General features: G+C 39.8%; 1 protein-coding gene across 1 annotated transcript in view; it reads left to right on the top strand.

Moving 5' to 3' along the window:
• Positions 1 to 1,405: 1,405 nt before the first annotated feature.
• The window catches only part of NWD2 (NACHT and WD repeat domain containing 2), a 48,544-nt gene continuing 25,277 nt past the window's right edge, over positions 1,406 to 24,672 (top strand). The window contains exons 1-2 of the mRNA XM_017824694.1: positions 1,406 to 1,556; positions 22,425 to 22,513. Coding sequence (XP_017680183.1) covers positions 1,406 to 1,556; positions 22,425 to 22,513 — 240 coding nt within the window. The remainder of the gene's footprint in view (positions 1,557 to 22,424; positions 22,514 to 24,672) is intronic.

Below are 24,672 nucleotides of genomic sequence, written 5' to 3'. Positions count from 1 at the left end.
AGGGTCCCTTACTGCTGCCACAGCAAGCAACTCGTCCGGCTGGGACCACAGGGAGGGTAACACAACCGAGTACCGAAAAGCGGGGAGGTGAGAGGAAGATCTCGGCTCCTAAATACTGTGTATAAAAACACAATAAGGTTGTTTTATATACATTATACATAGTGTACCATACATGTGGAAATACACAAACCAGCATTTTATCAGTTACAGCACATGAATATATAGATACCGCCCGCGCCAAAGACTTTTCTCTCCAGCCTTTCAAACACCTGCAGATCTCTCTGTCGAAGAGACATCCTCCTCCCAGGAAGGATTCCCACGGCCAACAGACCCATCAGGCTGGCTGCGGCCCCGTGCCCACCCCTCCCCTGCCCCTCCAGCCCCTCCTCTCCACCGTGCTGCCAGGTCCCTGCCTGCCTGCCCGCCCCTCCCGGGGAGGTTTCTAAACTCCGCGGCTCGCCAAAGGCCCGCCGCCCGCTGGGGCTGGGGCCGCAGCACCGCGCAGCACCGCACCGCGCCGCCGCCCGACCCCGCCGCCCTCCTAAATATTTCATCGGCGCTGCCCGACGGGATGCCCCGCCACTGACTGCTGCAAAGGGACCGCATCCCGCCGGTGGCGTGGCTCGCTGCTTCCTGCCTCTTTCATTCTTCAAACCGCAGCTTTTCATTTATTCCGATAAATAAATAACTGATTAAAAACAAAGGAAAGAAAAAAGCAGCAAGAGCATCTCTCTTTTGTATCTGAGCAGGTGGGACTCCTGTGCAGGAGATTACGGAACACAACAAGGGCTCTGAACTCTTCCGAGCCCAAAGGATAAGCCGGCAGCAGTTTTCCTATAAAAATCCGATCGCGGGGCTGTGACACACTCGGAGGAGCGAAGGCGCCGTCAGCCTCACCAGAGACGTCCCCGCTTTGGACACCTCAAACCCTCGCAGGTGGAGGGGGAACCGGAGGGTCTCGCCGGCCACACCGCGCTCCCGGCGCTCAGCCTCCCGCTGCTCCGGGGCCGCGCCCGGGGCCGGGCGGCGCTGGGGGTCCGGCTGCTGCTGCCGCCGCGGGGCCGCCGTCCCGCCACCGCCTCCGCCGCGCCCGGCACCGCTCCGCCGCAAACTTTCTTCCCGCGCCCTCCTCGCCGCCGGCGGCCGCAGGGGAGCGGCGCGGGGGGCGGACGGCGCCTCGTCTCCCCGCTGCCCCCGCGCTCCGTCGCCGCGCGGCGGCCACAGCCCCGGCCACAGCCCCAGCCACAGCCCCAGCCCCGCCGCCGCCGCGCAGGCAGGCGGCGGCCCCGGGCAGCCGGAGGATCCGTATGGCCGCTGCCGGCCAGCCGGTAGCAGGAGCCGCTGGCGCCGCCGCGGCGGTGCGGGGGCTGCCCTAAGCCGGCGCCTCGCCCTGCAGCGCGGCGGGATGTGGCCGGCCGGGGCGGGCGGCAGGCTGCCCTGCCCGCGGGACGCGGCGCTGCGGCGGGCGGCGTTCTCCGGCAACCTCTCGGCGCTGCCGTCCCACCTGGCGCCGACCGGCAGGAGCGTCCGCGTCTTCATCAGCGCCAACCCCGAAGGTAACCGCGGCCGCCGCGCCCGCCCCGCAGCTCCCCCTGCCGCCCGCAGCGCCCGCGCCGCTCCCCGGGCGCGGCCGCGGCTCCCGGGCACCTTCGCTCAGGGGCCGCGGCGTGGGCGAGCCCGGCTCCTGCCCCTCTCCGCAGCCAGCCCCGAGGGGCGCCAGGGCGCGGTGTGGGGCGGCGGGACGGGACGGGTCGGGGGCGGGCGGTGCGGGGCGCGGCGGCCGCGCGGGTGTGGGGCGGGCGCGCTGGGCGCGGCTGTCCCTGCTGTGTGAGGGGTGTGGGGGTTCGGGTTCGGAGGCGCCCGTGTACTCCGCTCCTGAAGTTTTATGTCCATAAATGACACGCCTGAAAGGCATCGGTGCGCGGCATGTCCTCTCATTTTTGCGCTGTCGGAACTGTAGGACACGGGGGAGGACCAGGGACATGGAAACGGGCTGCCTTCTACCGAAGGGGAGGCTTTTCAGGGGGGATGTATTGAAGAGCTCTCCTGGGGAGTCTGATTAGGGTTTCCGATTGATTTAATAGCACAATGAAAGCAGGTCTCAGCCGGCTGAGGCTACAGCTAGTGTGATCCTTTGATCCCGGCTATACTTCGCTTCCAAGGAAGCATTCACTGAAATCTGCAGTTTTAGCTGCTTAAAGTCGGGGTCGTATACTCGGTATCTGAGTTAATTAGGCATCCTGCTACTTAAAGCCTATTTTTTAAATTACCCTTTGATTCGAGGAATTTGCATACATTCAGGAGGTGTCATTCCCACTTGTAAGATTGGAGTTGCTGAAGCATATTCCCACTTGAAGCACGGAAATAATAAATTAGGCATTCACACTTATGACGTTTCTTGTCTGTAAAAAATGAGCTCGCTGTATTCACGATTATCTTTCACACCACCACCCACCGCCTTCCCCCCCAACGCTTCTAAATCAACAATACTGTCACCTTTTATGCAAACATCAGAGATCTGAAAATCATGCCTGAAATAACAAAACAGTTGAAATTTTTAAGTGAAAATTGTCTTGGCACCAGTACTTACAGGACTATGAGAAATAGTGCTCACAAGCAAAAAAGATGTGCATAGTGCTGCTCTGAAGAATTTCCACAACTCCAGCGCTTCTTGCTTTTGACACAAGGAAACTCTCAGCTCTGATATTCAACATCCCTGTTTGTTTAAAAAGATTATATTCTTAAGGGCGTGAAGATGTTTGCAGTTTATTGTTGCCGTTTAAGCAAAGAAATATATAAATAGTGATTACTGAAAAAAAAAGTTTATTTGGCTCTGAAAGAAAGCTATTGTGGATTTTTAGAACATATTACATTCAAGCTCCAGACTACAATATATATTTGCATGACCAAGGCCTCTTGTTAATTTTCAGCATATCAGTACAGTTTATACCTGTTTTTCTTGATGCAGAGCATCCCTGAAAAGGACAGTGAGTCCCCACACTCCCAGAGATAGACTTGAACTATGGTGTCAGAGAAGCTTAGGGATTAATCGTACTAGCAGTCACAAGAAAACTTTATCTACCACTGAAAGTGTACAAACCTAAAACTAGTTTTCTTGAATTATTTCAGTTTAATAAGTGTATATGGGAGAACTCTGGTAATCAGTGTCTGGTCTGTTCTTTGCAAAATTACTTTAGTATGACTTGAAATATATTCTGTTTTTATTATGTAACTAGGAAGTTGTTATTTGAAAAATTTCTTCAACAGAAATCCCTAAAAACTGAACAACAAGTGGAGACAGCGAGCATGGGTAGCAGGAGCAAAATTGCTTCCATTTGCAGTCTTGTTTTCTAGAGGAAATTTTGTAGATTAATGAAACTGTATTTTCCCCTAGTAGTTAACAGTATTGTCTTCTCAAATTGTTGATATCGGTTAATCCATCTTCATATAATGAAAATGCCTGGATCATTAGAAACATGGAAGTTGTTTTATTATTTAGATACAAATAAGCCTGTTTTCACATTTCAGTAGATACAAGCAATCAGCCATATTTGGAATATGCATTTTGCCTAGGAGAAGTTGAAGATTTTGCTTTAAACTATTGGTTTTCTTAAGATATTTTTATTGTTTCAAAGTGATAAGGAAAGTAAGTCATATTCATTTGATTGTAATAAGTTTGTAATTTACTATTCCATGTAGAAAACTGTGGATTGTAACAGCAGTCAGTTAATGACAGTTTCTCTGCTACTCAAGAGTGCCTGTATAGATGCCTGCCATTAACATATAGTTCATATGAAATACAAGTATAAACTTACATATGGTCCCATTATATGGAGCTGTGATATCAGCCCTTTATAGGTTCAGAGCATTCCAATGATTCCTGTCAACACTTCAAAGAGAAAATTATTTGAGTTGCACAGTTCACTATTTGAAGAAGTTATGTGGTGATATAAGCAATATTACAAGCTCTGGTTGAAACAGGTGCCTTAACTGGAATTAGAAATTTGTCTTGAAAGTGAAATCAGTGAATCAGAAAGTGCAGCCAAAACTGATAATTTTAGATCCTGTTGGTTCTTCTGAAAGTGGGGAAATTAGACCTTTGCTAGTTTGACCTAAAGTCTTGTTATTGCCGTGATTAGTTAAGCTCTTTAAGTTTTATTTCTGAAGATGCCTTAGTAATTTAGTAGAAACAAATGAATTCACTGACAAGGGATGTGCATAAAGCCAAATCCCACACATGGGTGGTTCCACTAAAGACAGGATGATAATGCCTTTATATAGCATTTGAGTGTGTTCTGACATATGTGGTGTTAGCCAGCCTTATCTCAAAGTGTAAACAGGGTTGCACCTATCACTTCACATGGTAAGGATTACCCCTTTTCCATCCATTATTTCAGTTACATACTGCACAGTTTCCTCTGTGCAGCACCTCTACATACTTCCTAAGTTCCAACACCAGATTGCTTTTACTGGATTTTGACAGTTAATATTTTTTAGCCATTTTTTAGCCTATTAAAACATTTCTGTTGTACAAACAGAAACAATTGTGATGAGTTCATGAACAAGCTTTGTTTTAAGTGCCCTTTTTAATTCCTCATGGTTTCTGTGCCTCCCGTACCCATTTTTCAAAACCATAAAACCAGCTACCAGTTTTGGCACGATTAACAATCTAACGTATGAAGTCCTATGTACATGTAGAAATATAAAATGAAAATCTTATTCTAACAAGATACCACTGATATTATCATCACTTCAATGACCTCATTGCAAAAGCACAGCATAAAACTAACCTGTAGAGCTGGAACTTCACTAGCTTCCCCATAAATTGCCGGAGTGAAATTTCCTTGTCTTACGCTATTGAATGACTGTGTTTTCTTGATTTATTATTCAGTTTTTCACCTTAGTTTATGTCCATTGGCATGCATCATCCAGAACATTGTATTAATTTGAAAAACACTTGACTCTAATAAAGTACAAATGTTTGATGCCTATTTACATATTTTCTCATGATGCATAAAACAAAATTCTCACCAGCAGTTAGTTTTGCTGACTAAAAAAAGATTAAATAATGATTGTGGAAGTGGGTCCAATTTTTTATTTGGACCTATTGTTGTAGGCTGCTTTTTAGGAATTACGTGTATTTTTATCCATGTTGATGTACATGTGAAACAAAAAAAAGTTATGTGAATTTGTAGTTTAGTGCATGTAGTTTAGAACATGATGGTGGATAACTCATAACAGTTGAAGAGTTATGATTGTTTTAATTACAGGGTTATTGTCATATGTGATGAGAAAGGTATAATCCTGCATTCTCAGTATGTTCCAGGTCTATTATATTATTTTTACCTGAAATTTTTTACCTTTAAATAAAATATATAATTGAGGAAATGGTAATGAGGGAAAATATTCAAAAGTCAGAATAATACTTAGTTAATTACAGTCCATTCTGACCAGGCCCAAAATACCATATGGTGTCCCTACTTGGATACATTACATGAAGATCTTTTTATAAAGACAATTTTATATAATCTGAGTGGAATTTATTCGTTAGCTAAAGAAAACCACAGATGTTCAAGTGTATGAAATTGCAAAGGAGGTGTTGCAGAGATGTGGAGACAAATAACTCCAGGACTTTTTTTATGCTAAGTGTTAGTTCTGGTTACCTAATTTTGTACCTATTTATGGTTTTGTGTGACGCACATCACAGTAGTGTTTAAAATCAAAGCAGTTCAGTAGTTTTAGAGATAAAGTATCTCAGAGTTTGGGGGAGAAACATGGTTCGAGTACCCAAGTTTGGTGTGGACCTTAATTTGAAATGCATCTTATTTCAGGAGGCCCAGAAGTTAGAGTTACCAACAGTTTGTTAAGTTGGAAAGAAACCTACCATTTTCAGCACTTCTGTCTCTGTGTGAAGGTTTCTCTTTGTCTTGTGCTGTGGAACAAATCTGCTGTTGGTGTGGTTCAGCAAGATCTGACTCTCCTTAGACTGTATGACCAAGTCTCATGTAGGTTTTAACTTTTTTTGCAAGTCAGGGCGAGTAAACCTCAAGTAGAACCAGTACAAGATGTTTTTCTTCTAAGGAGGTCCTCAAGCCTTTGTTCCTGTTAGGAGAAAGTACTGTTTTGGGCTAGGGTGAAGACTGAATTGGATTGAAGTTTATTCTGTCAAGCAGATAAACTTGAAAAACTGTTGATAATCTGTATGAAAAAAACCTGCTCTTCATGTTCCCCTATTCTTCATGTGGGTCCTTTGCTTATGAAGCCTGTGGACTGGGCTAAGGATTTGCTCTAAATGTACCAAACATTTCAAGTGGAAACATTGAGAACTTTTGCTTAATTTTCAACAAAATTGTTCATTCATGTACTCAAAAGGTAGAATGTGCATCTGGGGATGAGACTATGATCCAGATATATGGGGTGGGGTTTTTTTTAGCAAAGAAGCAAGATATATAGTTTGTTGGTTTTGTGGTTTCTTCTTGATATTTAGAAATAAGCAAAATTATCTGAAATCCAGTCACCTTCCTGCTAAGCAACACCTGGAGTTATAAGCTCCAAAAATTTGGATTAGGTATTCACACTATCTACTTTTTTAAAAAGCACTTAAATTTTTTAACAACATGACCATTGGTTTTTAATTTTTAAAATGTTAAGATTGTAATTTTCTATAATTTTATGTCTACAGTGTCTATACAAACATATGCACACATATACACAAATTATATAAAATTATAAACTGTAAAATTGTATAAATGAATGTGTGAAACTCAAGCCATGCTGTCAGAGACTATATTCAAACTTGCTGTTAGTTCTCAGTTCTCTTGTGCCAACTGAGTATTTATGTTCAAAGGGCAACACTCAAGGTTGTACTTCTAGCGTTACTGAAGAACAGCCTAGGTTTTGTTGAATGCTATTGTAAAAGCAAAAGCTTTACAGAGGAATTTAGATTTTATCCACAGGTAAACCTGTAAACATTCAGGGTTGTATGCACCTGCAGCTTAGTTTCTATGACTGCTTTTTCTTAGAATTGAAGAAATAGTATTAAAACAAAGCAGAACCTACAATTTGCGGGTTTTTTTCTTTCTAACTTGGCAAATACTGGTTTTCTTCAGATGTATTTGCATGTGCTAGACTGGCTCCATATATTGCAGTATATGTATATATACAAACATATATATGTATATGCATGCATCCTTTTTTTTAAAAACTAGAAATACCTAGCAGTCAAGATGTACATAGGACACTGGAGAGTGCCTCATTCTCTCATTCTTGGGGGAAGTGGCTTTCTTTGAGTGACAAAGAGGAACTTGTTGCCCCTGTACACTTGACACAGTTTCTAAATACAGTGAGGGACAGTGAAACAAGTGTGCAAATTCCATGTGATATTAATTTCTCAAATAATATATTAGATGATGGACAGCAGCAGTATTGAATCAGGTCCTTACTGTGAATTGTTCCCTCAGCAAGGTATGAGACCTTTGAAATGGGAGGCAGCACCGTGCAGGCAGCATTCTGGTGCCTTCCCCTATCAACAGAGGGGAGCTTCTTTCCTGCCTGATCAAGGGCAGCAGGATGACCTCTCAGCTGAGCAACACTCTGCTGTGCAGAAAATTAAAGAGGATTTGCAACACTGTTTCAAGGAGGCCACCTGTATTCAGTGGTGGGATTTGTGTAATCAGAAAGAGCAGTGCAGTACAAAGGGTACCTGACTTGGTGTCTTATCTCTGAACATATGCGGCGAAATAATTCCTCTTAAGAAACTTATGTACATGACTATGTGGGCCTGTATCCACAGAGTTGTGAACACGCAAGGGAAAATCTCGCATTATACTTCAAATTTTGTTTGGAGAATTTTAAAATATATATCACATAAAGAAAACTTCAGATCAAGAAGTTACTAAATTTCTAATCCAAAATATGAGGGCAGTGTCCGCGTGGCAGTTCTTTTCATCTGAAACAGTTGAAATTTCTTTGAATTTTCATCTGCTGAAAGAGTATTTTGTGATGACATATCCTTTCAGGCTGCAGAAATAATACATTAGTAATATTTAGCTACCAGTAATTTAAGGTTTTAATATATTGAAGGTGGTAGCTATAAATATAATATCATAGATAGTCACATGTATGGAATACAGAGTAATCTGGCAGTTTTTAATATAGGCAGTGCTGTTCAAAGCAACTGCTTTATCCCCTTACTGGAATTTTAATTAAGGAAGGATAATAATAGACAGAATTAGAGAACCCAATTTAATAATGGTTGTGTCAATGCTACTCTAAAATAACTCCACTGGCCTGACACTATTCCTGTTAATATAAGGGTTGTATCAGAGAGAAAGGTTTTTACTTGCAAAATCTTTAGTCAAAAGGGGAGTGGGGCTCAATCAGAGGTAGCTGAAAACAAGCGGTGTAGCAAGGTAAAGAGTAGGAAGGCCTGAGTCAGCGCAGAGTGCCACGTGCATGCTGCTGTGCTGGGCAAGGAACATACGCAACTCTGGTCTCATGACCACCATAATTAAATGCCTGCTCTATCTCTAAATGGGTCTTAAACTCCCTCTATAAGCAGCTGCTATTGCCCGCTGTTGGAGACAGGACGCTTGTGCCTGAGCAGCTACAGTCATTCTTGTACAAAATCTGAACGTAAAGAAAATAGTTTCAGAGTTTAAGATCTTGTATTAAGATTACTTTTAAATGATTGAAAGCCATTGAATAACCATGTGATGGTTATAAGATGAGAGGAGTTATCCATACTTACAGAGTTATGCACATCAGCTATTACATACAAGATAAATGAGAAGAATGAGAAGCAAATGCAATAAGATCAGACTTAGTGAGTTAGACCAAAGGAGCCCAATACTCCTCCTTTGACCCTAGCAATTTCAGATGTATGATGAAAGAATAATGAATCACAACAAAATTATGAAGCTTATCTCTTTGTACTTAATAAACCTGTGAAGTCCTTTGCCTCCATGAATTTGTCTAGTTGCTTTACTAATTAGTCAGTATTCTTGGTACTTGTAGCAGCCTTTCCAAATCTTGGGGTAGATTATTGCCCAGTGAAAAGCCTGATCCTGTGAACTTCAGTGGGAATTCTTTATGAACAAGACTATGTGTATTTAGCCAAAGAAGAGATCTCAAAAACCAAAAGTGGAAATATCTATGGAGAAAGGGTACCTAAAAGCAGATCTCCCTGAAAGAATAAGTTTATCCAAAACCATCATTGTGATGATCCATTTTTGTCTATCTGTATATAGAGAGCTTAACTGTGAAGGTCTAGGTACCTGAATGTCCTTATTTCTATGGGATTATTAAAATGGAGCCATAATGAGAAATAAATATGGAAATGACAGTGTTTAATAATCTAAGGAGCCTAAAGTATGGAGTCTAATCTAAAGGAATCCAGTGTGGCATGCAGGACTCTAAGGGTTATTTTATTATAGAGAATTTTCCACACCTAACTATGCCAGCATGACACATCTAGAGGATCTTGCTTTACTGTCATAATTAAACATAACATTAATCACATATGACCACTTTATAAGTGATTTTCTTGAAATGAAGGACTTAATATTTTTAAGTTTTGTACATACTGTTGTTTAATAAAGGCCCTACAAATTCTAGAAAAGAAGATCAGAGGGAAAGTATTTTGTTAAATAGTCCTGGTGGCTAGATTCAGAGCTTGCACTGTTCTGACAAAACAAAGTAATATGTTCAGAAGAAAATTCCTATTTTTGTCCTTCATTTTTCTTCCCATAATATTTCTGATCACTCAAATAGTAGTGAGCAGTAAGTGCTGATCTTTTTAGGAGTGCTTACTAGAAAATACTATTAAAATTATAGAATCATATTATTGTTAGATAATGGTCTTGATTTACCTATATATGTATTGTATTACATTTAAAAGTGATGAAGAATTATGCAATGCTCTTGAAGCAAGGTATTGAAGCATTTCTGTTTATGTGATCCCTAATTAGGTTCATCAAGACACTAGCAATTTTGGATGATGATTTACTTTGAAATGCAAGCCATTTACAACATGGAATAATGAATTAATCAATCTGTGGTTAGCAGAATGAGTGCTGGTGAGTTATATGATGTGCCATTTAAAGCAGGTATGTGTGGCTATAACAGAGGTCCAAGGGACCTTAGACCGCTATTTAATTAGTCATTTATTGTTGTGCAAATCACAGACTAGGAGGCTGTAAGGGACCTCTTGAGGCCTTCATATCTGTCCACCTGCCTGAAGCGGGAGCAAACATACGTGTGCCATTCCTGACAGATTATTTAGCTCTTCGTGACGTGTCTCCAAACCAGTCAAGAAAATACCCAGGAAAGCAGACTGTACAGCATAGTGCTGTGGTATGTCTTCCATAGCCCTACAGTAGTGCTTACAGCAGCATACATAGACACACAATAAGCTCATTAGTCAATAAAAAGGACCAAAAATAAAAAATTTCCTAAAAATTTCCTTGCTTAGAATGAGTTTCAGTAACTTTCAGTAACTGTGTATGTAATTATTCATAAATTTCTCAAATCCAGTTTCTGCCTCCTCATCCTTTTACCATGTCAGGAACTCCATCTGTGCATTCATGCAAAAGGTAGGATATATAAAGCAATAAACGCCCATAAAGATTATTTTACCATGGATGTATGTCCTGCCAGTGGTCTGCTGGTTTCAGGTGAAGCTTTTATGGAAATGAGGCATTTGTGAAATGTTTAATATTACAGCTCACGTTACATCTTTTTCTTTGGTGGTTTATTTATGAGTGGAAGGAGGAGACTCATTTACAGGATTTCTCATATTTACCTGGCGATTTATCAGTAAGATTTGTTTAATATCAGTCAGTGAATTTAAAATACTTTTCAAAAGACACAGGTCATCGTTTATTCCTTCCTTTTTTTAAAAAACAGAGATAAAAATGCAAATTATCTCCTTACACTCCACCTGTTTTAATTAAAAATGTTCTATTTTACACTTTCTATAATCAGCCATGTATAATACTATATAATTCTATTAAGCAATTCCATTGGTGGTATATTGTTCCAATGTTAATGCCACAGGCAGCTCCTCATAGTCATTCTGTAAATTCAGAGTAATTTCAAATAAAATAGATTAGATCCCAGTTATGGATTCAGTTGTGTTTAACCGCATATATGTGTGGAAGGTAAAAGATGACTTTTTATCTATGTGGCCAAGGGACAAATAACTTTGCAGGCACTTGTAAAGACTGATAGTGTCTGGCAATGCAAGAAATGGAAATAAAGTCAAGTCCACACTTTCAGTCAGCTTCTACACTTCCATTGAGAGTATAGCATCATAAAAGGTCTTTATCCTCCTTTAAAGGTATTGTCATTGGTATTATTATCATGAAAATAAGAGCAAAGAGTTGGGAAGATGGCCAAAGTGGTTTGAAAGCACTAATCTGGGAGGCAGCCTGTAGTTCAGTCACCAATTGATTAAATTGGTATGCCAGTTCTGGAAGATCTTTAACTATTATTTTCTGTATCACACTTGTGAAAGATATTTGTGAGAAATTAAACTTACTTGTTTCAACTACATCTGCGTCTCAAATGAAGCAAGAGACTAGAACATGTGTTGTGCTTTTTCAATTGCTAACTCCCCAAGATTGTTAAACTGCAAATTAGTTACCTTTACATATAATCAACAAAATGTGATTAACAAGCAGAAGAAATAAATAAAACCTGGAGCAAGAAAACACTACCTAGTAATATCAAGGCATCAGAAAAATATTTGACTGATAAAAACAGATACATTTTAGAATTTATTAAGAATGGCCTTTTCAATTGGATTATATAATCTTCACTAAAAATAATGCTTAGATGAATCATTAGAATTGGGAAGGGTAAGGGAGAACAGAGATATGATAAATCTCTATTCCTTTACATGTCAATCACTGTTTGCCTCTCAGATATTACATAAACCATCAAAACAAGCCAGTTTTGTGAATTATTTGGCCACATTCAGTGAGTTTTAGCGCAAACCCTACCTGGAATTCTCAGTTTTATAAACTGTTGTACCACAGGGCCTGTAAGTGGGTGGTAATAGCTCGGCGGAAATTGTCTGTCAGTATGTGAAGTAGTCCTGTAAAGAAATCAGTTGAGATTCTCTTCTTTAAGCAAGATGTAGTTCAGTTTCTGGCATCCCTCCCTCATGTAGCCTCATTGTTCTGGGCTTAATGCCCTCTTGCAGCTGCTCTCCTTTGCTAGGGTTGTCATTTAATGTCTCCATCTTTGATAACAGTTTCTACAGCAGCCAAGAGCTATTCTGACTGTGCAGTGATGTTATTTAATAGTACTGTCCATTTAGCATCAAGAAAAAATAATCTGTTTCAAGGAAAACTCCTACTGTATCGATGCAAACTTAATGGACTGATAGCAAGCAGCACCTCTCCTTCTATGGGCATCTCTGTACACCCAAAAGTGTCAAGTTCAAGACTTTTGTCATCTTCTGGCATAAGAGTCTTCAAATGTTTCACTTGAAGCCCATAGAGTAGGCTGCATTTATCAGTCATGCTTTTCCAGCTAGCCCAACTGACCAGCAGTTTTGAAGGGACCTAAACTGTGGCTATATTCCACCAAGCTTAAGGAGGAATACCACCTGAATTAGAACTTGGTGACTTGTGAACTTAAGTAGAACGTCTAGAGAAGGGAAGGGCAACTTTACTGGGGAGCCAGCAGTGCTTGCAGAGCTCTTCCATAGTTTTGCGGCACTGCCAGATGCGAAGTCACATGGGAGTGTTTATTGGAATTTCTTCAGAATGAAGTGTATTTAATAGGCCTCCACTGGACTCTATTGTGAAATACATGTGTGCTTTTATGAGACTGGTTTTTTCGTGTTTTTTTGTGGCTCACCTCTGCTTTATGCCTTCTCAAAGCCTACAACATACTACTTCATTCACTTCTAGCACTTGAATCAGCAACTTGTTAGGAGACCACGTCTGTGACATCCCTTTGCTTTATTGATTGCCACAGCCTCCTTACCTCAAGTGCTTTAGCAACATACCCTGGTTGTTTTCTCTTTACTCTGGGGATGTCAGGAGAAGAGTAGTAAAACTACTGCAGTACACAAAACTGAAGTGTTAAAAGTATTTTCCATTGTTGTACAGCCTTTTTTCTGCTTTCTAGGAAATTCCATAATTTTTTGAAGTGTGAGCTGACACCTCTTAATAAATTAGTAGGATTTTTGCACATAACTTTGTTACTGCACTGGCCCTTTTTCTGTCTTCTGTTATTCATTTTTGCACAGCTCATTCAGAATTCCTCCTTCAGATTTCACAAGAAGTTTTTCTTTCATATTAATTTTGATCATAGTTGCAAATTCTTGTCCTCGCAGGCCTTGTTGTTTTCCAGTGCTTAGTTGTAATAAGCTTTGGTGTTCTGCAGAGATAATTTTCAGACTTAAATTTTGTGTTTCTGGATGTGCTGTGTCTTCAGTTCCTCCTGTCACATCATTTAATTGTATGACAGCAATTGTTTGCAAATTGTCATGTTTCCAGGAGCTTTTGCTAGCTTGCTTTATTAACTGAAAGAATTAGACTTTGTTGCATTCTTCCACTTGTGCAGTTTGCAGAGTGCAAAATTCTCCCCCTTTAGAGATTCTGCCTTCAGCCCATGGTGCCACTAAAGCTCCTGCTGTTGCTTGCCATTTGCATGCAGATGCGTTTGCATTTGCAGTGTTTGCCACAAACTACAGTCAAGGGACACAAGGATGCCTAGGTACCCTAGCTGCAGTCTAGGGACCATTTGCAGGATTGGGAAAGGATTCCAGGTCAACCTAATTCTTCTTCTTTTATTTTAGAACACCTACCTGTAAGGGTGCTGTGTTCCCAAAGGTTATTTAATTAGGACACATTATGAGAAAAAAATCTACTTCGGTCTTCACCTACGCCATAACCACTAGATTTAATGTGTCCATACTGTTTATTTAGTGATCGATTTATTTATGGATTGAAGGATTTCACCTAAACTCTGTGGAAGTCAGTAAGGATCAAAAGGTAGGGGTTTCGATATGTGCCACGAATATAGAACTTGATTTAAAATCTGCTGAGATTAGCAGATCTTTCCATTAACTTCACAGACTTTTGGATCAGACTCCCAAATTTTTTCATGTAAGCATACTGCACACATAATAGAACTCTCAGAAACCAACATTTGCTTTAAATTGAGAAGACAATCATGTGAATAATGACAATTTAAAGCTTGATATTTGAATACAGGAACCACTTTTCCCTTCTGTCATATTATTTCAATAGTGATGTTTCCCCCAAATTCTGTATTTTAACATGGGTCTTGACCCTTCTGATTTTACTAGTCAACTCTTTTTTTTTTTTAAAATTGTTTGGGTGTTACTGTTAAACCAATAGGTGGCACCGGTTAATCGTATTAATAGTCAAGATGCAGGGTATTTTATAAGATGACACTGTGAAATCTGGCCATTATAATTGTAAAAACATTACAATTTTAAAAGAAAATACGTATTGTATATGTTTGTGTGTGTGTATTGTATATGCCTTGTTTTAAATTTGTCATCTTACTGAACTGACAGTAGGGAACATTTCAGAGAATAGGTTTTAAAATTATGCCTCATTTTAAATCAGATATTGTTTGATTTGGGGCTAAAAAAGAAGAGGTAATTGATGCAACTAGAAGTTTTAGGCTTAAAATTGCACCCTAAATTTTGAATCCTGCCTCAGATAGTTACATCTTTTGTTTTGAAAAAGTGTTTGTTAAATGTTCTGGTGTAGACCACAGATTTGTAGTCACACCCTGTTGTTTCTTCCCAATTGAGAGACACATCTCAGAATTCCTTACTATTTTAATATTATTTTTCATTATTTCGTCTGACTTTCGTGGTAAGCAGCCATTCATCTGGTCTGAAATGCTCAGTCCACTGTTGTATTTATGTTTTTTTAAGAAATGAGACACGTAGACTTTCTGCACATCTTGTAAGAGAGCTCCCACCATGAGGCGGAGTGGGGACACACAGATGTGTACATCACAGTAATGTTGCGGTGTTTTGCTAGTCAGAATTTATTTGGAGGGTTACAGTCAATTATGTTGTTTAGCTTAATTAATGAGTGGTCTTCAATCTGTCCAGTTTCTCATTTGCCTTCTAGAGAGCCAGTAGAGATGTGAAAGTTAGCAGTGCTGTTTGGGGAAGGGACACTGGGAGAAGTGATCCAGATCAACCTGTTCCCATTCCCAGTCTACCTCATCTTGGGAAGCTTTGGGTGTTTATTCTAATGCTCTCTACTCACTGAAACTCCAAGGAAAAAAAAACCAACAGTGTCTATGGAGTTCATTTTCTGAGAAGGCAAGGGTACTTTGGAGCTCAAGTCTTTTTTCCCTTTCTTACCTGCTGCATAATTCAAACTCATTGCAAAGCGCTCTGCGATTCTCAGATGAAAAGCACTATAGAAATGCAGATTACTTATTATTATGGTATTATTTTCAGAGACAAGGTTTCCATAATATTTAGGGACATTTTTTACCTACTAGTAATCAAAGTTTTTGGTAGCACAGGTAATACACAATGCTTTTGTGCATTATTAGTAAAAAAGGCAGCTTAAAAGGAATAGTTCAGTTGAAAATCATATGAGTCAAGAACATACTAGCATTAAGAGGTTTGGCAGCCAATTCCTTACTTGGTACTGCTGCTAAGTAATTTTTAACCTTAGATAATTAAAGTGTAGAAATTCTCACGGCACTTAATAGACAATGGTTATAAAATATCCACATTTTTTAATATTACAATGCATTTTAAAAAATCCTATGGCAAGAATCTGTCCTACCCTTCCATCAAATCTAAGCATTTACAATACTCAGAGAAAGCAAATAGCTAGGTATCTTAGTGGACATGCATTCGGGACTAGATCAGAACTTCTCTGCTCATCCAGGGCTTCCATAGTTGCAGAAGAGACTCCAGCATTATCACAGAATATGCTGAGTTGGAAGGGACTCACAAGGATCATCGAGTCCAACCCTTAGCCCTGCACAGGACCATCCCCAAGGGTCACACCATGTGCCTGAGAGGATTATCCAGACGCTTCTTGAATTCTGTCAGTCTTGATGTTGTGACCACTTCCCTGGGGAGCCTCTTCCAGTGTCCAGTCACCCTCTGGGTGAAGAACTTTTTTCCAATATCTGACCTAAACCTCCTCTGACGCAAATTCTGCCATTCCCTTGGGTCCTGTCACTGGTCATCACAGAGAAGAGATCAGTGCCTGCCCCTCTTCTTCCCCTCACAAGGAAATTGTAACTGCAATGAGGTCTCTTCCTCTTCTCCAGGCTGAACAGACCAAGCAATCTCAGCTGCTCCTCATATGGCTTCCCCTCAAGGCCCTTCACCATCTTCATTGCCCTCCTTTGGACATTCTCTAATAGCTGAATACCTTTCTTATATTGTGGTGCCTAAAACTGCACACAATATTCAAGGTGAGGCCGTACAAGTGCAGAGCAGAGCAGGACAATCCCCTCCCCGCCCATCTGGCGATGCTTTGCCTGATGCCCCGCAGGACACAGTTGGCCTTCCTGGCTGCCAGGGCACTGCTGACTCATATTCAACTTGCCATCGACCAGGACCCTCAGCCCTTTCTAAGGTACTGCTTTCCAGCATCTTATTCCTCAGTCTGTACAAACATCCCAGATGGTCCCATCCCAGGTGCAGAATCCAGCACTTCCCGTTGTTGAGCTTCATATGGTTGGTGATTGCCCAGTCCTCTCATTTGTTGAGGAGTCTCTGCAGGGCCTCCCTGCCTTCGAGGGAGTCAACAGCTCCTCCCAGTTTTGCATCATCTGCAGACTTGCTTAGTATTTCTTCCAGTCCTGCATCCAGAGTCATTTATGAAGATATGGAAGAGCGCAGGGCCTGAGATGGAGCCCTGTGGAACCCCACAAATGACAGGTCACCACTATTACCCTCTGTGCTCAACCCGTGTTAATAAACATACTGGTGTGAATTTTTTTGCAGGACACTATGCTAACAGAGAATTAGGCTGAAAGAAGTGATGAGAAGACCCCCAGCAAGTGTCTGTCCTGATCCACTACTGCAAATCACAAGAACACCAACAATGGAGGGGGTGATACAGAAATTGTTTTTGCTGTGAGTACAAGGAGCTGCTCTTTCTTGGGTGACAAACTGGAGATGAAACCTGTAGGCAGCTCTGTGACCCCATATGACATTCATTTCTACAGTGCCTTGAACATCTGCAAGGGCAGCTTTTTCTTTTTCTTCCTCTACTTCTTTTTCTGCCTGGGTTCTTTCAGGTTCAGCTGCCTGCCTCAACTTGTTATGTCAGTCAACAATTTTTCTGCTGGCTCCCCCAAGCTGGATAATGCAGTGTTCCTCTGTCAGTCAAACAGTGGCAGGGCAAACACCCTCCCTGCTTAGGATTTTCCTCTGCTTGAGGGCCTTAGCTTGCGTCATGCATAGGTAAGGTTATTCAGTTACGTTTCTGTGAACAGACTGTCAACTTGAATGTGCTGCTCCCTTGAAAGTGATCAAGTGGGGCTCATAGTCCCCACATGGGCACCCCCTGCACAACACAGGGTAGGCGAATGAGGCTGAGCAACCTCCTGTTTAGCTGCATCAAGCCTAGATGGAGTAAGAGTTGTGTGACTGCAGCCCATGTACGTGAAAACAGCCATCCCAACCACTGTGGCTGAACTCAGACCGGCACAACTACTAGCAAGAAGATGAAATATTTGGTCTTAGGACAGAATAACTGGTGCTTGAAAATGAGCAATTTCCATCAGGCTTACGTGATAACTCTTTCAGTTCATTTGCATATTCATTTTGAAATTTTCTTCAACAAGGCTATGTTCCATGACTTATTTTATCCCAGAGATTAATGTTTGAAAACCCTTTGTAAATACATATCATCTATTTACTAACACAAGAATGTAAAATGTACTTTCTCTGTTAAAATAAGTGGCTTTAATAGCAGAAGGGTTTGAAGGTCAGATTTTGGCATGGAAATAGTTCATGCTGAGAAGCAGTGCCATGGCGTACTCTGATGGAAACTGACATTGATTGGACTGAGCTACAAGCCTTCAGAAATCACGCTGCACACAGTCATGTTTAAACAGACAGCAGAAAGGAGGTAGATGCATGTGTGACTAATTCAGTTCATCCTCAGCATTACACTGGGGAGTATCAGGACAAGGAGGGCTGCACTGACATTTTCAGTCAGCTTAAAGTGTAGGGGCGGGCAGGACACTGTGGTTATGGAATGGCTTAGGAGGCAACAAGAGTTAACTCTTGTATGGATGATGTGTGTTCAGCAAGTCACTGTCTTGCACAGGACTGTTGGGTTTTGGTTTCATTTAAATGCTGGAAAGAAGTTTAGAGTTGGTGTTTTTTTTAAGTTTTGTCTTATGTTTTTGCAGATGTAATTTCATTCCCATAATTTATTGTGGACTATCATTTGTATTTCTGAGTTTCACAATTAACATTAGGAGGTGTAGAAAGCTCATCTCACAACTACTGTCTCTTTTGGACTGCTAGAAGAATGTAATTTAGTTAATCCATTCATCTGCAGCAGCAGCCTGGAAGGTGGAATTTGCCTGTGTGACATTTTTGTTGTTAGGAACTGCCAGCTTCACAGATTTGCTGTCACTTTAAATCAAGTTAGATTATATTTAATTAAAGCAGCTTATCTGCCATCCATACTAATTACCATAGTTCATCTTAACTATATGCACTTCTGTTTCCTTAAAGTTTCACAATCTATTACAAATACAGGAATTTTTTAAAATTTTTAATATAAGCACCAGACTCAAATTCCATTAGATAATGAAGGTAGGAATAAAAACACAGGATGGGTATGCTGAGTGTCTTATCTAGAACACAGTTCTAGTTGAAGGAATGTTTTATCTATTTCATTTGTAAGATATTACAAATGTAGCACTACTCTTGCAGTGTGTTGTTTAATTTTCTGAACAAGACTCTACACATTATGCTTCAGGGAACAGCACCATGTTCTAAAACTAGAGCTAGCATGGTTCTGCAGTATAAATCCTATGGGCATAAAAGGAAAGTAGCAGAATATGGTTTTATCTGTTGTAAACCTCAGGCAAAATATTTTTCATTTATCATTTAATCATGTTTCCTCTTAAATTCTGCTTTTTTTTTCAATACTTCTTTTTTTTTGGTTCCTGCACCTTAGCCTATTTTAGATCCCTATTAATACTGTTCAGTCTACTGTCACATTTAAGTAACTGCAAATAATAACTCTGCATTCTTGCCTCCTTAATAATGAAGTTGTAGTCATGATTGATTTCCCTTTAAAAAGGCATGAATCATTTTGGTTTACTTCAGTAAGTGAGTAGTAAGTTACTACAAGTTGGTTTTAACAGTTTGTTCTACTTAATCATGAAGATATGACACACTGTTTCACAGACTTGCATGCCAAAATTAACCTCTGTTGAGGCAAAGTATAGAATATATAGTCTTATATCACTGGCTGATCTAAGGGTCTCAGATACTGTGAAGTTAAAAAAAGTGAAGTATATCAAATGAAGCCAACTACACAGATAGCTTTTATCACAAGGTACAGCAACACCGTGCAGTAAAGTGACTCTAAAATAGCACTGAGAAATGTTGTGGCTTTGGAGCCAAAATAGTATTGCTGTGTTGGCACCATGCAACCCTCTAGCTAATTGGCCTTGTTAGCTGTATACTACATTCTGCAAGAAAAGGTCGACTTAGGCACTAAAGTATGAGAGAAAATTAATGACTGTGGATCCTAAGGAGGGAGAGACCCATCCATCCCTCTGTTTCCTTATGTTAGTACACAGGCAGTTCTGGGCTGAGCATGCTGGTTTTTTCACCCCATTCCTAAATGTTTATAGAGTATGTCTGTATTCATCCAGATCTGGAGATGAGGTGAATCTCTTGATCATCACTGTCTAATATACTTTGACTCACATCACAGAGTGGTCTTGGTGTGCATGCATTGGGTTCCTTTCAGATGAAAAACAGGAAGATAACTCCAGGAACTCACCTAATGCACTCTAAATGTTTGTAAGGGTTGAGCTCAATCCAAAGTAAAATCTCCTGAAAAACATATGTCACGGACATTATGTCCTTGGCACCAGCTATTTTACTCTACAGTTTTGCTCCCACTAGCCCAGACAGTAGCAAAAATCTTCCCAGGCACTGTACAAGGGCCAGGAATTGGACTCAATGATCCTTTTGAGTCCCTTCAAACTCAGCATATTCTGTGATTCTGTGACTAACTTTCCTCTTGAAGTGCTGTCAACAGAAACTCGGTCAACCATGAACTTGTGTATTTGAGTCTTGAAGAACTCCAAGGACACAGTAGCTTCTCCTAGTGTCCAACCTGAACTTCCCAAGATGTAATATGTTGCTGTTGCTTTTGTTGTACTCTCTGACACTGGCACAAAGAGCTTGGCTCCATCATCTTTGTAAATGCCTTAGAAGTAATTATAGGCTGTGATTAGGCCCCTCTTACAGTCTTCACTGGTCTAAACATACCAAATTCCCCAATCTCTCCTTGTAGGCCACATGCTTGTGGCTTCTATCTCAGTAGGCTCTCCAGTTTTGTCCCCATCCTCCTGATTTGGATGTGCTGGGTGCAGCACTCTTAGTGCAGCCTCTTCAGTGTCAAGAAGAGGAGTGTAATAACCTCCTGAGAGGAAGTGAGAAGAGGGGAAGTGAGGCCACACTCATCCAAGTGTAGCACAGAGCAGGGGCTCTTACTTGCAGTGTTCAAGTTGGATTAGAAAAGCTCTGCACTTCAGATTTAGAATCTTGCCTTGAGTGGTGTGCAGGCAGTCCAACAGAAAGCTTGTGATGGAGGAAGGACTTGACAATGCTTCTTGGACCATTATCTTCAGAACACATAAGCATAGTTAGTACATTCTAAAACATAAAGTCACAAATACATAATATTATATTCTTGCACTTACAGAGGATGTTTTATGGAAACTACTACATCTTTGACTTTTTTCTTCATCAAAAGTTTGTGAAGGAAGAACTGCTGTAATTCAGATAAATTGAATTAAAATCCTGACTGTACTTTTCAGCCTTTGTGGTATAGCCTTTTTTACCTTAATGAAAATTTCACAAGAAATAATTCTCTGGAGGTGTTCTGGATTGCTTTCTGTTTATGAAAATAAATGGTAATTATCCCACACATTTGTGTAATATTTCAAAGATATACTTAAATAGTAAGAAGGATAATATTACATTGTTAATAAATCGAATTACAGTTTTCACCATCTCCTAGAATTTTTCAAAATAAAACCCATTATAAATGTGTGGCCATGATTCTATGAACAGACCTCTGACTTAGATATATCAGCTGTGTCTCTGATTGTGGCTCTAAAGCATTGTTAGATTTGCATACATGTCTCTCATTTGCAACAATATGAGAAATGTCAAATCAGTTTTAATCTATTGTTTTGTTTCAGATATTCTTCATCATTCATAAGTTAACACTTCATTTTTCATCACATGGCACTCAAAGCTAGGGGTTTACAACAGTTGTGGTTTATTTTTGAAAATAACTTAGCAACAGTACCATCCTTTTTGATCTCAACTCAGTTGACACTGATTACAATTTAGCAAAATCCATGACATATCTTAGTCTTATTGTGAAAGAGAACAAAATTTATTATCTACAACAGATTTCATTACTAACCAAATTCACTTCACATTTGACAGTATGTGTGAGGGATATGCTTTACATAAATGTGTTTAGATTAACTTAGACAGAACTTAATAAAAATTTTGGTGTCATTGCCATATTGTACTTCATTATCAAAATACATGTCATTTTGCATGGTGAGAGTAATGTGATATCAGAACTGTGCATTTAGTATTATAGGAGGAATCATCTGGGCCATAAGATCCTGTAAATTATGTTATTAATGATAAATAATGTTTTTAAGATACTAGTGGATTAAAGACGGTGAAGAAAGTGATAGTGTTTGAAACAATATAATTAATTCATGTTATCAGTTTATTTCTAGTATTGAGATCTCTTTCATCTTTGGTATATCTCTTTGTTCTATGGTATTCCTTATTTGTAAAATTCAGCTTTCTGAAAATTAAATAGAAGTCAAACTGATAAAGAAATTCTGACTGCTGAATTACGATATTAATTCAGCTTCACTGTATTGAAATAGGCTGCAATACAAGATATGTATGAAGCACAATTTTGCCAAATACAAACACGTGTTTTTACATGTGCTGTTGCACATGCAAACGCTTCCATGTGTTTGTACAATGTACAGTTTGGGGATTAAATCCCAGCACTTGATTTCCAAAGCACTCTCTGTGTGTATGTGTTAAGGGCTCTTTTTTATGGGATAAATCTGTAAGCCTGACTAAAAGAACAGCGTTTATATAAATATTGTTAATAACATCTTTTTCCCCAACACAGATACAATAGCAGAAAGGGGCGCCCTAAGAGAACATGTGTATCCTAAGCTGAGAGAATTCTGCAGGGAAAACTATGGCCTGGAATTTCAGGTAGGTTTTGTTGTGTTGAATCTTGCATTATTTTTTCCTGATATTAACTCTAGTTAGAATAGATAACCTTTTTAAATATCACTGATAAAATAAAAAATTTCAAAAACTTTATTTCACAGAATCACATGCAGAATGGTTGGGGTTGGAATGGACCACTGGAGGTCATCTAGTCCAACCCCCCTGCTAAAGCAGGTTGTACAGGATTGCCTCCAGATGGGTTTGAATATCTCCATAACCTTTCTGGGCAATCTCTTCCAGTGCTCTGTCACAGTCACAGAAAGAAGTTCTTCTTTATATACAAGTGGAATTTCCTGTGTATGAGTTTCTGCCTGTTGCCTCTTGTCCTATTGCTTGGCACGACCAAGAAGAGCCTGGCTCCATCCTCTTGACACCCACCTTTAAGATATCTGTATACTTGGATAAGATCCCCTCTCATTCATCTCTTTTAGAGGCTAAACAGGCCTATCTCTCTCAGCCGTTGATGTACTTAAATTATTTTACAAGCAGATTTGAGGTAAATTCTGCATAGATGAAAACATACAGTTTTACAGTGTAACATTGCATTGGTAGTAAAAGTAATATGGCAACAAACTGATGGCCTTAGCTTTCGAAACTTAATGAAACGACCTCTATTTTAGATATTCATAGTGTATAAGAAGAAATCATTTTACATCTGAATTAGTGTTGTGCTTCTGGAAACCATACTTAAGTTCCACTGTAATGTGGAAAATAATTTAACTAGGTGAATACACAAACTGGATTACCAAAATGAATTGAACATGGAACATTTCTATTGTGATTATATACTATGGAATTTGCTTCCTTTAGTGTCAATTGTAACATTCCCATTGCTTCAGTCAGTTCATATTTTCCTTTGTATTATGAGAGACATAGACCCATACACATCGTTGGCAAGAGCCAACTGGTAATAAAGACTTAAAAATGTGTGTTTGGCATTACTGTTAAAGTCACTGGTACTTTAAGTCAATTATATCCTAATTCACAATCCCTTATATGTCAGCAGGCCTGAAACTGGCTCTCTGCTAAGAGAAACAAATAAAGCTTACAATGTTCTAAAAATGTTGTTTTCCAAAAATTATGGCTATACATCCTCAAGCCTTCCTCACATCCTTAGTGACCCCACCCCTAACTCATCTCTCCAGAGTGTAGTTTACTTGGAAACAATTAATGCCTTTTATGCAACATCCTGTTCCTCCCAGTGTATTATTCCTGATGCACATGCAGCTGGTTTTTAATCAAAATAACAAGTTCTTAAATTAGGATATTTGGTTTTAATTCCCTGAGTCACAGTGAAGTTGCTGAATCTGCATGGTGGTAAATTCCAGAGTGATTTTTGATTATGGCTATAAAAGAATTTCATCTGAAGGTCCTAGCTCATCAGCTGATTGGGAAGTCCCAGCTGCAGTAGTACATGAAAGGAATGGCAAAAGATATTTAAATAATATTTTTCTCGTATTACTACTATGTGATAGTCATGGAAAATATCAACCCTTTATTTCTCAGTCATCTTTGAGGAGACATCTCAATGACAGGAAGAAAATGTCTCTTCCAAGTAGATCGTAATCCACTGAGTTCTTTGTGAGAGGAAGCATGTCTTTCTTCAAACAGATTGTAATGTGGTCTCTAGGGGATGAATAATTAAGTTTACTGTAGTTGATATTCATGGAAGCAAATTAGTTTATTATATAGTTTCAACACCAGGAGCATCTTTATGTGATATGAAGTCTGAGAGACAGCTCCACTGACATAGTTCTGAAAACAGCTAGAAAGCTATCATATTTCTGTGGAAGCAAAGTAGGAAAATGTACAAAAATTACCAAGGGAAAATAGTAAAGCTTTTTGAAAGAGGCTCTGAGGTAGACTTTAGCAAAACATATTTTTTTTGCCTATGCCAATCCTGATAAGCTGAGTTTCTGAGGTTAGCATGAAAAATCAAGACTACAGTTTTTAGTGCAGTGGCATCAATAAAGTATTATGTACTTTTCAGATAAAGGGATAAATTTATATTTCTCGGCACAGAGCAGAACACATAACTTTTCATCCTGATATGTAATCTTCTGCTGACCAAACAAGAACTACCTTGTGTGTCACTACCACAAAATGCACTATTCAGGACACCCTCTACCTGATAAATCATG

Source organism: Lepidothrix coronata, unplaced genomic scaffold (genome assembly GCF_001604755.1).
Source record: "Lepidothrix coronata isolate B3197 unplaced genomic scaffold, Lepidothrix_coronata-1.0 Scaffold0, whole genome shotgun sequence".
Lineage (NCBI taxonomy): Eukaryota > Metazoa > Chordata > Aves > Passeriformes > Pipridae > Lepidothrix > Lepidothrix coronata.
This window is presented reverse-complemented; position numbering and strand designations above follow the sequence as displayed.